The 16,438-nt window shown below is 38.1% G+C and overlaps 1 protein-coding gene across 2 annotated transcripts in view; it reads left to right on the plus strand.

Annotated features, from left to right (window-relative positions):
* The window catches only part of NALCN (sodium leak channel, non-selective), a 241,612-nt gene that overhangs the window by 200,400 nt on the left and 24,774 nt on the right, over positions 1-16,438 (plus strand). The window contains exons 19-27 of one of the 2 annotated variants that reach the window (XM_065628719.1): positions 7,595-7,696; positions 8,131-8,200; positions 9,236-9,327; positions 9,485-9,607; positions 11,893-11,949; positions 12,324-12,444; positions 12,543-12,674; positions 14,467-14,634; positions 15,820-15,924. In XM_065628719.1, coding sequence (XP_065484791.1) covers positions 7,595-7,696; positions 8,131-8,200; positions 9,236-9,327; positions 9,485-9,607; positions 11,893-11,949; positions 12,324-12,444; positions 12,543-12,674; positions 14,467-14,634; positions 15,820-15,924 — 970 coding nt within the window. The remainder of the gene's footprint in view (positions 1-7,594; positions 7,697-8,130; positions 8,201-9,235; positions 9,328-9,484; positions 9,608-11,892; positions 11,950-12,323; positions 12,445-12,542; positions 12,675-14,466; positions 14,635-15,819; positions 15,925-16,438) is intronic. The other variant, XM_065628725.1, reaches the window with a different exon arrangement.

The raw sequence follows: 16,438 nt of genomic DNA on the forward strand, positions 1-16,438 counted from the left end.
TGTGTAATGCTTTCCTATCTACTTCCTGGGTCATCATTGATGAACTTTAGAGGAACACAGGGAAAAGGAGGGAACTTCTGTTGAGTAAGCAGAATGTGGGATCATTTATTCTCTAATGCTTTCTAGAGATGCTTGTAAGTCATTTACAAAGTGACAGTCTTTAATCTCCTCATGAGAAAAAGGAACAAATACTGTTTATTGTTCCTTGTAACCACCTCAAAATTGTTATGTAAGTTCTGAACTGTGACATCTCCAACACATCTGGCATAAGAAAAATGTGTTCATGGATGCCAGTGATGGGTGTGCTGGTCCTGAGCACTGACAGTGTTTCCGTGTTGGTGCAGGGGAGTTTTACGAACAGAAATAAAAAAGTTAAAAGATTAAATTTACAACTGAAACTTTGGATTCAGTTCAAGGAGCACAGGAAAATTCAAACTCACAAGACACGAGCAATTCTTTTTCTTATTTTTACTTTAGTTGTAAATGCTGTATACTCCTTAATAAAAGTAGCTGAGTCTCAGCTACTTGGAGTATCTGACAAAAGAAGAAAGGACATTTATGCCAAGAACAATAAAAGATAACTCAGGATGTGCCTTCTGAAAAGATTCCTTCTAGAATCTTTTTAATTTTTGACTACCTGAATTAAGGAGCTTTTATCTGAAACAATGCCTCTACACAGTAAGGCTGCCCATGGGCAACTTCAGCTTGATCAAATTGCCATAATGAAAAGAGAATTTTAAGTCTGTTCTAGCTTAAGTCCACCTCTTACCTTTCCCCCCTACTTTTTAAACTTCGTCAAATTTGATTTTAATCAAATACTGTATCTTTCCATATAACCGTAGATGGAATATGCATTACACATAGGTACCTTTCTGTCTGACTTGTGCATATTCCTTTATCCAAACCTTGTTTTTCACCTTATATACTGAACTGCAACTTGACATGTTCTTCCCCCAAGAGGAGGAAGAAAGACGTAAATAGCCCTCAACCACTCAGAAAGACAGTTCACGCACTCCATCTTAAGTGTCTCATCTGCTCATCTAATATTGCATTGAGCAGAAAAACTGAGGTCTCAGGTCTCTTCATTTTCCTGAAATTTTCTTGCTATGGGGAAACCACGTATTTTCTGAAGACCTTGCTTGGAAACCGACCTTCACCTTGCCCTCTTGAGGTCTTGGTGCAGTTAGTCCTAGGAACAGAGCCAAGGATGTAGCAGCTACTGTCCTGAGTACTTTGACCAGTGATTTGCATCGCCCCTACCAGTGTCAGAGCACAGAGAGACTTAACTCTTCACATAAATCCATTCCGAGCTGGGGACTTCACCCTTCCAAGGAAAATGAAATGAGAGAAAAGTGAGTTACAGACATAACAATTTTTTCAAAACATGATCATATTTAGTAGTGCCTCTGAATTACAAACAGCTCCACTTCTTTCTGAAAATTATGATACATTTCCCTCAGCAGCAATAACCATAACTTCTGGTAAATTTCATTACAGCTGCATTATCTTCAGTGTTTCCCACTTTTGTCTCACTTTCTCTTGCTGTGGGCACTGCTTTTCATCTTAAACACAAGTTTTGTGCCTGTGGTTCTTCTGACCCTCATTCCTTGTGGGGTCATTATCTAGGAATGGGTTCTTTATTAGTTCCACTGGCTTTCTGAGCTAGACAGGGTGGATAAGGTCCAGTTAAAATGTTGTGTATAAACCAGTGCATTCTCTCCAGTGCTGAGGATAAATTGTAAACAACACAGAATGGTGAGGAAACCGAGCAAATTAAAAGTAGTCTCACATAGTCCAAAATATAATCAAAGGATCAGTAGTACAGAACCTGATTCTACTCTATTAAACCATGCACCACAAAATGGTTGAGGTTGGAAGGCACCTCTGGAGGTCATCTGGCCCAACCTCTGTGCTCGAGCAGGGCCACCCAGACCTGGTTGCCCAGGACCATCTCCAGGCAGCTTTTGACGATCTCCTGAGATGGAGATACAACCTCCCTGGGCAACCTGCGCTAGTGCTCAGTCACCCTCTCATAAGCGTTTGTGCTCTTATTTTATAAAATACAAGGAATAACGTAAAAGTTCTCTGGTCTGTTGATAAGAAAATCAAACTCACAAAAATCACAAAACATCACTTTATTATAAAATATATGTTGTAACAGTTTGGGAAACTAACATTTTTTAAATGGGCAGGTTTTTATTTACTTTGCATTACAGCTGATGCTTTAGTCAAACTGTAAACTGTTGCTAGGGGTATGCAATAGGGTTTTCGCTGTTCTAGTCAAGATTTGTCTGATATATTTACTGGGCCTGAGGGAATAATATAGCTCATGGTTAAGTAGAACTTTCCATTTCATAAACAGTTAATTGAATAAAGTGCATTTATCTTTTGTTTGAAACTGAGACTGCTATGAGTGTATCCTGGGGAAAAAATAATAAAAATAATTGCTTGAATTAAGTATCCAGTTCTACTAATTTGCTAACATACTAGAAGATAATTCAGAGTGCGTAGATATGAGTATTTCTGCAAAATGCAGTGGTTTTTTCTGAATATTAGAATGAGCAAGAAATGAGATTCCCTGTGCTTCTAGGAAAGTTATAAAGTTAATCTCTGAACAAATTATCTCTGGACACTAATATAGTTGTATAATATAATACACCACCTCTCAGAAGAGAATGAGCAGGCATTTTCATTAGTTTGTTTATCACAGGAACGTAAAAGTCTTGGTCAGAAGGGAACTTCAGAGGCTGTGTTATCCAGCTGCACACTTAAAGTAAGACTATTGCTAACCCTGGATCAGATCAGCTTTTCATCTTCCACCTACTCTGGTTCCAGCACTGCATCACCGCTCCCTTGGGAGAGAGTTTTCCTGATGTTCAGTCTGAACCCTCCAAGCCACAGTTTCTCGCCTTTGCTCACTGCTCTGTCATCCTGCAGTAACAAGAGTTCAGCTTTATGCTTCAGCCTCCTCTTCACCAAAACAAACAAGCCCAGTTCTCCCAAGTCTCCCTGGAGGTGATGTGTTGTAGGCCACTGACCTCTTGTACCTGCTCCTGTGTTTCAGCGTCACTTTTGGAGTACCCAGAACTTTGTCCCAGGTGCAGCCTCTGCAACTGCAAGTAGAGGAAGGATAATAAATTCCCTCTATCTGCTGGCTACACTCCTTAATATAGTAGGCAGTTTGTCTTACGGGTGACAGGAACACACTGGTCAAGTTACCATCCAGGTGACTCCATCCCATCCAGAGCCAGTGTAACCCTCAGTTCCTTTTCCTCAGCCAGGAGTTCCACAGCCTGCAGGGATGCATGGAGCTATTCTGCAGCAGGTGTGAAACTTTGCACATTTCCTTGTCCAACTTCCTGAAACTTTCGCTGACTCAGTCCTCAAGTTTATCAGGGTCTTTCTGGTTTATTACTGTACCATTCAGTGTGTCAAACGCTGCTCTTCAATTATCCACGTAGCCAGTTGTTTCATCATAGAAGACACACCTTTGGTATCCTGTAGTAGAAATTTGCTTGCATTACATAACTGACTTGTATTAGTTCTAAAACATTTACAACAAATTTCTCTGTATGTAATTTATGTTTTCTCTTAAGAATATGATTTCTTTGTTTGTAACTGTGAGGTTTTGAAACCACGCATTCTCAGAACAAATGTTTCAGTTAAGCTCAGCTTACGAGCTGCCAAGCTTTGATACCGTGCATTTCTCAGAACAAATACTCTAGTTAAGATGAGGTGATGATTGTTGTCATCAGGAGCAAAATCCAGACTTAGTCACCACCTTCTTAAATCTCCACAAGCCTATGACATCATTGGATTTAACCTGCAAAGACGAACAGAAAGAAATACTGGAATGCACAGATCCATTGGTATGAAGCTTTATGGGTTTTGTGCCAAGTCACCACCATGCTATAGATAACTGTAAAGCATTGTTGTGAAGTAGAGTTAGTGGGCTGTGGAGTCTCCAACGCTGCAGGTGCAGAAAAGCAAGTTAGACAAACATCAGCCCAGCATAGTGTAGATATTGATCTTGCTTTGAGAGAGGCAATAGACTAGATGGCCCTTTGAGGTTCCTTCTTCTCCATTGATTCTCTCAATTCTTCTGTAAGCCAAGGAAAATAATTATTATACAAACATCTGGTAGAGGAAAAACTGAATGAGCAAGGTAAGAATGACAATGAGAATACGAAACAGCTAAAGAAAAGAAAGTATGTTACCATAGTTATAGTTAAAAGAAATTATGTTACCACAGTTCAATAGACTGAGCAGACACTGAAGAAAATCAGCGACTATTTGTTTTTCCCTTTAGAAGCATATAGAAGGAAACAAGAAAAACATGGAGAGAAAAACCATGAATTATCCAACTTGCATTAATAATTCATTGTATTTTACTAGCTAGATTAAGTTTTCTTCAAAAAATAGTATCCTTTTCCCCAAAAAACAGTAGTGTAATGTGGTGAAAATGTGTGTTTTATTTGCTATGCAAACAGTGCCTTATTGAATTAAATTTATAAAATGAAAGTGAGAAACACTAGAACACCAATCAGGTGGATTCACCACCTGTCACATTTAACCATATTTTCCAAGTTAGACGGAAGTATAATGAGAGCATAGAAAGATGTAGCAAGGATATAGAGTCATAGTGAGAACAGTGCTGAATTGTGTTGATAATGGTGTGTTTTACTGAAGCATACCACACTGCTATGACTTCAGTGTGAGCGCGTTTCAGGGAGAACAAGAACGAAAGTACCTAGCAATATGTGCAGTTACTACAGAATGCGTAAATATTCATTCATTAAAATAATACAGAAGAACAACAAATCAGTGTTATATTGGGATGCAAGAAGATGAGTGACCTGTTGTGGAAAGGAGGCCTCCCTGGAAAGTCCAAGCGTGAGCCATATGCATACCCTCTGCAAGAAACCTCAGGATACTCATGAAAGGTATAGTATTTTGGAGTATTGATCAAAGCATTTAACATTTTGCATTAGCTCAAAGAATGTTACTTGAACACTCCGGTCACTACTTATTTTTCAGGGGTTCCAAAGCATGAAATAGTTCAGATGACTTCAAAAGTTTGGACCTCATAATTGCTTACAGGTAATACAAACTATGTAGTATTCCAGTATCATGTTCTGTATGATCTTAACCTGTAGCCTGGCTTTCTGATAACCTACCAAAACACACTTTCTTTTTCAGGATATTTTATTCCATTGGCACTTTTCAAGGCAAATTAAGAACATGTAGTTTAGAATCGTATAATAATTTTGGTTGGAAAAGAACTTTAAGATCATGAAGTCCAACCATTCACCTAACACTGTCAAGTCCATCACTATACCATGTCCCTAAGAAACTCATCTCTGCATCTTTTAAACACCTTCAGGGATGGCGATTCAACTTGTTGTGGTTTAGCCCCAGCCAGCGACTAGAACCATGTGCCTCTCACTAATCCCTCCCCTCACACTGGTGGGATGGGGAGGAGAATCAGGAAACAAAAGGCAAAACTCATATGTTGAAATAAAAATGGTTTAACAGAACAGCAAAAAAAGACAAGACAGACAATAACAATAATAACAATGAATATGGGTTTAGGAATCTAACTTAGGAAGAGATCATAGACAATGCTAACAGTCTTTCCATAGGTCTTACCTTTTATGCATGCCCATTCTGTACAGTATATGGCTAAGTGTATTTTATTATACCATTAGTAATCAAATAAGCCATCTTGTTCATTAGTCAGGTAAATACTTGGTTGTTGGAGCATTTAGTGTTCTCTCTTAGTATGGACACTAAGAATTTATGTAACTTCGTAACCTGTGTACAAGGACATGGGAAGTTTATGTGCAAGTCACTTTTTGATGTCAATAAAAACATTTCTAGCAGTTAAAAGCAGAGCACAATAATTTATATTTATAGGAAAAAAAAATATAAGTTACCTTCTATGTCACAGCAGGAAGCCTCTATACAGAATCAGACCACAGAACTTTCCATTGTCCATGAACAAAACTGGATTGTCATTTTAATGGAGTTAGGTAGGACCTATTTTTTATATTTTTATATTTTTTACAAGAAAATTGCCTAGGTATTCAAATGATATCTCCGTTGTCTTCTGACAGTGTTATGTAATATCATCCTCCATAATTTAATGCCTAAAATCCATTGGTATTATAATGTTCATGATTTGACTAAGAGGAGCTGTGTTTTATAAGACATACAGTAATTTTCTTAAATGGCATGATGCTTCCATTCAGTGTAGTGTAATGTCCTCTGTAATGAATGTAGCACAATGTATTTTTCTAGCATGTGAGTATGATTAGCAGTGGTGACACTTAGAAGCATTCTAAGTTTCTCATTTTTTGTTCCAGACCTCACTTTGGATCCCTACTCCTATCATTTATGCGTTTAAATCCAAAAGAAGGAGAAATAGCAGAGAAGAGTGAAAAACGAAGTCATAGGGGGCAAGAACATGCCTGGGATGCCTTTTGCCATCAAGCATGATCATTCCATGGTGTCGAGGACAGCATTTATCCAAGCATTACTGTAGACTGGCGAACAGTGGTCACTCCAATAGCATGTAGTTTTTTTCATGTTTTCAACAAAAATGGAGATTTGATTCATTAAAAAGTATGAAATATTACCGGCTGGGTCTTGTGCGAGTTTCTCTTAATGATTGTAAAGCACAAAATGAGCAATAAGCCATTCACTGTGTAAATGGAAAATTGCAGCATTCCAGGAAAGTGAAAATATTTTTCCAAAGTTGCCCAAAGTGCCTTTTCTCAGCCATCAGAGGAGTTGCGTCAGCTCTCTTTAGTGGAAACCTCCCTTTTTCTTAAGCAAATCCATTTCATTGTAGCCAGCAAAATAAAGATACGCATGTTCTGTTTCACGGTAGCACACTTAGTAACCAACCATCTGAACGACATATTCATTTCTGCCAAAATAGTGTAAAATATGTTTGCCAAATTTCAGGAAAAACAAAATTAAACAAATGAACTAACAGGTGAAAAAACCCACACAACAAAATGCTGCGAGCTCAATGCGTTCCCAGAAAGCAGACATTTCATATTACAGGATATCAGCAATGTGCAGCTTTTCATTTCAGGCCACATGTGGTCCTGGTTATGGAGAAGAACCCTCAAAGATATGCTGCAAGTCTTGATTGTGTACATAAATATTTTGTCACATACAGCCCTGAAAGGGAGCTGCCCTAAATTGACAGCTGTATTTGTACTATTCCATTCTTTATTGCTGAGAAGCTGGTTTTATCGGTGATTAGTGAATTGCTTGACCCTTTTCACACTTTGTGAAGTCTTAAGGGACCATCAATTCTACAGCAAACCGTAAAAACTTCAAAGGTAGGCCTTGCTATGGCATGGATAAAGTTCATCAGATGACTGGCTTTGTTGCAGAGTGGGGACCATTGCCTTGGAAATAGCACGTTTTCATGGGAAGTCCATTGCTCTTTTATTGTTATTCTCCATTAAGCTGTGCCCTTGCTCGTCAGAAAGCCAAGCTGACTTGTCTGAACATGCTACCTCAGAAATTCTCATTTATACTGAAAATTCTATGTCATCATTGTTATATTTCTTTGTAGGGCCTGCACTAGACAACGCATGCTGAGTGGATCCTTTGAGGGGCAGCCTGCAAAGGAAAGGTCAATACTCAGTGTCCAGCATCATATACGACAAGAACGCAGGTAAACACGGAAAGGATGGTTTAAAAATATTCTTAAAATAAAGGTGATGAAAAGAATAAATTTGAGCAATACCTAATGTGTGAAAAACTGAAAGGACTTACTTGTGCAAAGAACTGAATTCTACATTCTTCATTGTAACCATAACGAAATTCGTTGTACTGTATAAATGGAGAAAATGCCTTTTTCTTGCAAATGTCATTTCCTTTGCCGACTACAAAGCTATCAGTTTAAAGATCAGAAGGAAAGAAATTGGCTTATGTTAGACCAGATTGAAAACAATTGAAAAACATATAAGCTTCTGATGTCAGCGAGAGAAAAATGATAAGAATTTGATATATTGAGTGGCTGGAGAGCAGTGCTTTATAATGGCCTTCCTATAAAGGTCAAAATTTCATCTAAGAGATGTATCGTTAAATTTATTATGATTGTTTCAGGTCACTGAGACATGGTTCCAACAGCCAGCGAATCAGCAGAGGAAAATCTCTTGAAACATTGACTCAAGATGTAAGTCCTCATAAAAATGATGGTTTCGATTTAAGAATATAAGAAATAAGAATATGTACTATATAATAAATGCTTGTGTAAGACTAATGTCTATGATCATGTTTACAATTTGTCTTTTGAAATCTTGAAAGGAAATAATAAATACTATAGGTGCATTAGAATTATCCTCAAAATAATTGACATGGTTATTTCAGTGACAGACTTACTGGTTTTGAAGCACTTGCTGAGATAGATTCACTGAAGCTGTAGACACTACATTAGGAACACAACAATTGCTACCCAGGACACCTTGAAAAGCCTTACTGTGGAATTACACAAATCACTCAGGCTGGTAAAACAGTACTTCAAAATTTCCGACAGAAGTTTAACAATACTTTTCAAACACAAGAAGTGTCAGACGAAAGGACAAAGACTAAAAGGGAGAATAGTAATCACGGATTTCACTGTGCCATAGTTTCACGCAGTTAAGTGCATTTTCACTTCTGCAAATTCACAATGATATTTTGTGGATCTCTGTGACTAGGAAAATTAAAGGGGCAATTTAAGTCCCTCCATTTCCAAACTTTGATAGTCATTTTCTAGATGTGCTTTGTATTTAAAAACAACTGCACGAGAAGTAATTAATAGATTATTTTGCATGGTGGTAGAAAGAAACTGTAGGTTACTCATCTTTTAAAGCAAATGTAGCTGACATGCAGCAGGCTTGAGAAGCTGAAAGAGTATCTAAAGCCTTTTTTTTCCCAATCTTTGCCCTTGGTAACTTTGATGGTATTCATTCCAGTTCAGAGAGATCGACTGAGCTTACAAGACCTTTTCTTTTAAAGTTAAAAGTTGCACTGGATGGGACTTCCTGCATGAAATTAAAACTGAAATTAACCTTGATGAAAATAAGCAGCCTTGTGCTGTAGATGGGAAATACAATATGCTTGATAGAGTTGATGTACAGTGCATTTGGAAATAAAGATTGCTTTCATCTGAAACATTCAAAAACAACAACCCACAGACCCTAATTAAAAGGAATCATTTTCCTTCTAGCACTCCAACACAGTGAGATACAGAAATGCTCAGAGAGAAGACAGTGAAATAAAGATGATCCAAGAAAAAAAAGAACAAGCTGAAATGAAAAGGTATTTAAAAATCAAAAGTCTGAGTGTACGCTTTTCTATAATAAGTATTCTCTGTATGAAGTAAAAAGTATTGAGAGTCATGATGAAAATAGAAAAAGTATAAGGGATATTTTTGCCAGGTATAATGCTTAATAATTTACCTTCTGTCTTTCAAAAGGAAAGTCCAGGAAGAGGAGCTGCGGGAGAATCATCCGTATTTTGATAAACCACTTTTCATAGTTGGTCGTGAGCACAAATTCAGGAATTTCTGCCGAGTGGTGGTACGAGCTCGCTTTAATGCGTAAGTTTGTTCCATACCAACAATTGGTTCCAACAAGTGTTTCCTTTCATGGCCTCAGAAATCTAGTTCTAACTTGTATTTTGGAGGAAAAACTGTGTATAACGTGGTCATCCCATGAGCTGGCAGTCAGTTGCCTATGGTATAGTCTTGCTGTTGAGGAAAGGAAGCAATCAAATGCTGTGTAAGGGGTGGGACGTGTTTGAGCAGTCTGCCCTGCTGATGAGATGGGACAGGCCTGTGGGGAAACTGCAGGCATGAGCTGAGAGGAAAGGGTAATGTTTTATATCCCCATTTTTCAACCAGCTTGCTAGTCCCTGCCTATTCCTCATCGTAAGGCAGGAAGTCTTTATACACCAACAGTTACTGAAAGAACAGAAAAAGATGAAAATAAAATAATCCCACTGTGCTCACCCAAAGACTCCTTAGTCCATAATGAGAGACCCAGAATGGATGGGGAGATGTTCAGCTGTGGGAGATAAACAGAGAAAAGCTGAGACCAAGTGAAAGCCAGGAACATTCAGGAACTAAACTGTAGGTGTATGCGAGTGTGGCAGATACAGATCTATGTATAAGCAGCTTGATATAAAATCATCTTACAGCTTTTCTTTTAAACCTCTGTCTATGGCTGGCACTCTCATTTTGGAGGGTTAATGCGTGTCACCTTGCAAACAGAGAGGTAAGATAGAAGGTAGCTCAATGCCGGGAGCTTGGCACTTGGAAGACCTGGTTTCAGCATGTGCTTTACTATGGATCTGCTTTGTGCCCTTCAACAAATTACTGCTAAGTAGAGCAACAGGAAGGTTAGATACTCATTTTCTACAGTACCCATATTTAAGTGTCGTGCCACCTATGTGGAAGCACATCCTTCAGTTAGGTGCCTGCTTTTCTATGCAACTGCTAGCTTGTTTGTGGCTTGCTGGTCCATGAAGTAGTTGCAACTTAAAACAGCAAAACAAAACACACAAACATGCGTTCCAATCCACTTGTCAAATATTAGACATGTCAGTGCCTCTTAGCATTGTGGATTGCCCAAGGGTAACAGGATACTTGGATTATCAACAGTTTAATTAAAATGTTTACCTTTCTAAGAGTAAACTGATTTTGTTTAAGTCATTTTTTCCATTTATTTAAATCATACCTACTTTATTCATTGCCCCAGCTTGCCAAGTAAGATATTCTAGATATCTTTTTCAAACTGGTGGGATGCATATTTTCTTCTAGTAAAAAAGGCTAAGGAATGCCACTGTGTACAATGTGGGGAAGAGGTATGAGCTTAAGAAGACACAAAAGCCAGCGCCTTCAGTGGGAAGGCACTAAAATCAGTAGATTCTGTATACTCACTGGTGTAACTGGCTGAACCTGGGCTGTGGAAGATTCCTCTTGTTCTCCTTTTGTGCATCTTGTGTTCTCGTTACTCATAACCATGAAATCTCTTCTGGTGGTTATGGCTCAGTTCAGGTCAGTTCATTTTTCACTTTAAGGAAGTGGTAGCAATTTCACATCCCAGTCGCTAGAGCCCTCACATGGAATATCGGATACATGGTTTGCTACGAGGATTTGAGAGACCATAACCACTGGGGCAGGGGAGGCTTCTTGGGTAGGATTTTTGCAGCTTCTCCTGCTGAAGCTGTTCTGCTTTGTATAAAAAAGTTAAATAATTGCTGGAGCAAGAACTTAACTTGTGTCGCCTAGATTTGTCCGTATTACTTACAAGGGGGTTCTCACTCTCTCTGGCTGCCTAATGGGTGTTTGGATATGGTAGGTGAAGCACTGTGATTTCACAGGAAAATTCAGATATGGAGAATCTAGAAATATTCATCGGAAAATGATTAAAGAAGTAATAAAAGAACTAAAGGTTGTGGAAGGATTTTTTCGTGTGTGTCAACTGAGGTTATTGGCCAAGAGGTTTTGAAGTAGAAGGAAAGAACTCCTGAGGAAGTGCTTTGGAACATAGAATTCAGTGGCAGGTTATCCTCCACTGCCCCCAAGCAAAATACAAAATTAAGTCTTCGTTTACAAAAGCAAGACCCAAAAAACTACCAGTTTAAAGAATCATTAGAGGCATTACAGGTAAACCATTAATTAGAGAGATACTAGCTGTGTTGATGATATGACTAAAATTGCATAGAATTAAATGAAACTCATAGAGACATTTAAATTAAGCCAAGATAAAACGTACTCTTGATTTTGGACATAAATTACTTTGACGTGATGGATGCATGGTATAATTATAATGCTGACTAAAATAAAATGTAAATGACTGTTATCTTTTCTTCTTTTTATAGTTCTAAAACAGATCCTGTTACTGGAGCAGTGAAAAATACCAAATATCATCAGCTTTAGTAAGCACTGCAAAAGTAACTTTGCTTGGTCACATCAGCCTGCAGTATAAGTGTGTGAGCGCACACATGCATGTGTGTGTGTACGTGTGCATGCACATATGTATTTCTTTATTTCCCTCGAAAAGGTTTTTCTATTCATGGAGTTGTTTGGGGAGGAGGATTAATAGGAAGAGGATTTTTTTATCAGACTTCTCTTCTTCACTTGCATGTAGCTTCCGTAGTTTTACTACGCACTTCTGAAATATTGAATCTTTGACACTCCTCAGCTTAATTTGTTTTTCATAGGAAAGCACTTAACTGTGGTGTAGACACAATACAAGTGACCCAGCACTCTTGGCACGTTCGTAATGGTTATCCTTGTGTGTTGTTCACAGTGACTTGCTGGGTTTGGTTACTTACCTGGACTGGGTCATGATCATTGTTACCATCTGCTCCTGCATTTCCATGATGTTCGAATCCCCCTTTAGAAGAGTTATGCATGCTCCAACACTCCAGGTACTGTCACTGAATTGTTTGACATTTAATGAAACACTGTCACCTTGGTTTTTCCACTGCCTTTTCCTAAATCGACTGTTCTCTGCTTTGATTTTCAGATTGCTGAATATGTTTTTGTAATATTCATGAGCATTGAGCTTAATTTGAAGATAATGGCAGATGGCTTGTTTTTTACACCAACAGCTGTCATTAGGGACTTTGGAGGAGTTATGGACATATTTATATATCTTGTAAGTTTTTATATTTATGGGAAGTTTATGTAGCTTTCTTAATTCTGATATCTTTGGATGTATAAATGATTGACGTTAAAAAGTTTGGCTCTGCACCCTGGTGCAAATGCAGTAGTGTAATTTCTGTATAAACATCACAATTTTCTTGTGCAGTGTTATCAGTTATGTGTACAAATACTAGTTGAGACATCTAAAAACACACTGATGTAATAAGCACCTGGCAATTTAGTGTAGAGCCGTTGTATGGCCCCTTTTAATTGTTTATTTGTTGATATGTTTTAAGTATCAGACCTGATTTCATTCCAAAGTAAGCTCAAGATCTCTGACTCGCTTCAGCATTTTTACACAGGAGAATCTTTATCCTTTTCTTTGCCATTTGTTGCTTCCTTCCCTCTCAACAGTTCTCCTGCTTGATAGAAGGTGTTTCAAAAGCTTTTACCGTTTGACAGAAGGGCAAATCCTTGTTGCTGGTGTTGCTGTAGCAGAAAGAAAGCAAAGCAGCATCCTTCTATATTCCATTAACTGTCAGTAGTGGTTTTCAGGAAAAAATTGTTCTACCGTTTTCTTTGTCCTCCGGAAATTTCTTACATTCCATTCAAATACAAGAGAAGGGCCTCTGTCTCCTCTTCATGTATGACAATAAACACACACAATGTGTCAAAACCAGAGCTCAGTATAATACAGTATGAAATCTTTTCTAACTGAAGAAATTACTAAGCAAAATGGCTTTGATGGATTTAGATTAAATCTTTCAGAGATTAATCCACCAGACAGATGTGCTGCATAAAATTTGTCATGATGAATTTGTATCAAAGATTCCATTGTTAGCATAAATATAAATATGCATACTTATACAAAACTCCTACTGTAGTATGCATAATCAGTATGTGCCTGAGTTTCTTGAAATCCCTCTGAATCCCTCTGCTTGTCTGAAGGAAAATTTAGATGGTGTAGCTTGGATAGTCCAAATGTGCCTGTGGCAGTCTTAAAAGAATATGAAAGAAAGTCAGAAGCACATGCAAATCTTTTTGTTTTGGTGGGGTGGCTGTCTTTTACCACTGTTGTTTTTAATGAATTGTATTAAGTTTTAAATCATATTGGTAATATCAACTTGATCCTCCATTTTTTGCGCACTTACCTCTTGGTAACACTAATCTCTGTCCCCCTGTAATAACCTGGGCTTTAAAAATACCTTTTAAAAAATAAAAAGTCAGTAATGGACTTTATAATCACTAACCATCTATCAGAAATTGTGTGCGCAACAAGACAAAACTATGCTGTTTGAAAACACTGTCGAATGCGTAATATTCATCTGATAAAACCACACGGTGATAGAACTACCAATGCCTGTAACAAAGTGGTAGGAAAAACTGTTGAGGAAACTGTTCACAGACATTCCCCATAAGGGTATCTCAGTTTTAGGATAGAATCTCTGTTTGAAATGAGAAGTGGGGAGAGAGACGATGCTGCCTGCTCCAAGAATATAGTTCATGTCCCTGCTCTGAATCAGCCAATTTGATTTCTTCTTTTGGAACAGGTCCATCTGCTGAAAATAATAAAATAGATTTTGAGTCAAAGGGGAAGACAGAGGCTGAAGCTGATGCCCGTTTGTTCAGACAATCAGCCAGGGCACAGAAGAACCAAGTCCTTTCTCTAAATTGGGCTTTTTTTGCCTTAATCTTCCCTTTAATTTTAAGGAAGAGAAGTGTTTATTGATCTTCTGTGCTGTGTCTATGTCAAGTAAGATGTCGTAAGCCTCATCCTTTGCCTTTTTCTGCTCTGTCTCCCCAAGGTGAGTTTGATATTCCTGTGCTGGATGCCTCAGAACGTCCCTGCCAAATCCGGAGCTCAGCTCTTAATGGTGCTCCGCTGCCTCCGACCTCTTCGGATTTTCAAACTGGTCCCTCAGATGAGGAAAGTGGTGCGAGAGCTGTTTAGCGGCTTTAAGGAAATCTTTCTGGTATGTGCCAGGTATTTTGTTCTGGTTGTTAAAAAGAAGACATGAAGGAGTAAGAAGATACCATTTTGCTATAACGTTTATGTATTTTTATCTGTTATCCATTGTTGTCTGTTTACTTTTCATTGTCGCTACCACTGCAGATGACCACACAACAGGTTAAAAATTAGGAATATAAGTAACTCATTTACATTTATACTGAATAAAGCTGCTGTAATAACTCTTTTATAAATTATATTATTCATTCAGCAGCCATCATTACGTACGAGGATTAATGAAATAAAATCTACTCCCTATTCACAGATCTAGTTGGGGAAGGAAGACGAGAAGTAGGGTATGGCCGCTCTGCAAGAACAAAAGTAAATCTCGTTTCCAAGCTGAAGGTCTCTACCTCCAAGTTTTCTGAGAGCCAACCAGAGACAATATAGTTGTTCATCGCAGATCTGGATCTCATTGTTATGTCGTTGTTATTACGATAGTCATGATTATGCACTTATAGGAACAATGACAAAAATGGAGTCTGTGATTGCTTAATCAGAACCTAATCTGTTTTTTCAGGACACTATGTGATTATTTGTCACCCTAAATAACAGACATTTTGTTCCTTAACAGAATGCTGTATTGGGTCAGGTTTTTATAAAAAAACTAAACTGCAAAATATTTGCAGACAGTAATAGAGAAGAACAAAAACTATAAAGCTAGCTAGCATTTTAGCATTTCGTAGATATTGTATTCTATTAAAGATATTTACATCATCATTTTCTCATGCATATCTTTATTGTACCTGTCCTGGAATTAAATATCTAACAATAGCTTACTCAGATTAATTAGTAAAGCCTGATTCAGCAAAAGAGAAGTAGCACATATTTAAGTACTTGAAGAGTTCTCTTTAAAGTGAATGGCAATTCTTATGCATACAGAATTTGACAAGGTGGTACACTGAGTGCAAGAAAGCTTTGATCCTTATCTACGATTTTTAGATGCTATGTCAAGAATAATAATAATAAGACTAATAATAACACAGCACTTGGTTACTGAATCAGAACCTGACGTAATATGTCTGTCACAAAAGCCGTATCTCCAGGTTTATGCAACTGAACGATCCTCCCTGCAGTTCACAGAAGGATCTAAGCCCCTTTTTCAAGGCTGCAGGAGGAAAGCTTGACAAGTCTAACTTCATCTTTACAGGTTTCTATTCTTTTGCTGACATTAATGCTTGTTTTCGCAAGCTTTGGAGTGCAACTGTTTGCTGGAAAACTGGCTAAATGCAATGATCCACACATCATCTCTAGGGTAAGAACTGCTTTTTTTGCTTCAAAATAATAGTATGTTGTCCCATTTCTGCCTGCTGAGGAAAGCTAGTAGGGCAATCAGAACTGTCATATGAGAGACCGAGAGCTTGGGCATTAGTTCAGAAGTGGGATGATGGAGGGAAAGATGGTAAAGGAGTGAATGAGGGAAAGGCTGGGTTTTAGTGTAAAAAAGTGAAGCAAGTCCAAATATTGGGGACTATCTGAAAAAGCTGTCAAATTCGTACCCTATTATCTGCAAAGGACTGGATGTCACATGGAATGAACCATGAAAAATGATACCTTTGCATTCCTAGGTCAGCAGCTAAAAACCAGCTGAGGCTGCAAGAAGTCAAAAGCACTAGGAATGCTGTGTAGATTACCTGGAGAAAGTTAGCTGTGTTTTGTACTCCATTTGGAGAAATATCATCATCACCTGAAGAGAGAAATAGTCTTTAGGAAAGAGGTGAAAGGCTAGATGGTCTTGCAAAATGAAAAGCACTCTCAGTCTTGGAAGG

The sequence above is a fragment of the Caloenas nicobarica genome, chromosome 1 (genome assembly GCF_036013445.1).
Source record: "Caloenas nicobarica isolate bCalNic1 chromosome 1, bCalNic1.hap1, whole genome shotgun sequence".
NCBI lineage: Eukaryota > Metazoa > Chordata > Aves > Columbiformes > Columbidae > Caloenas > Caloenas nicobarica.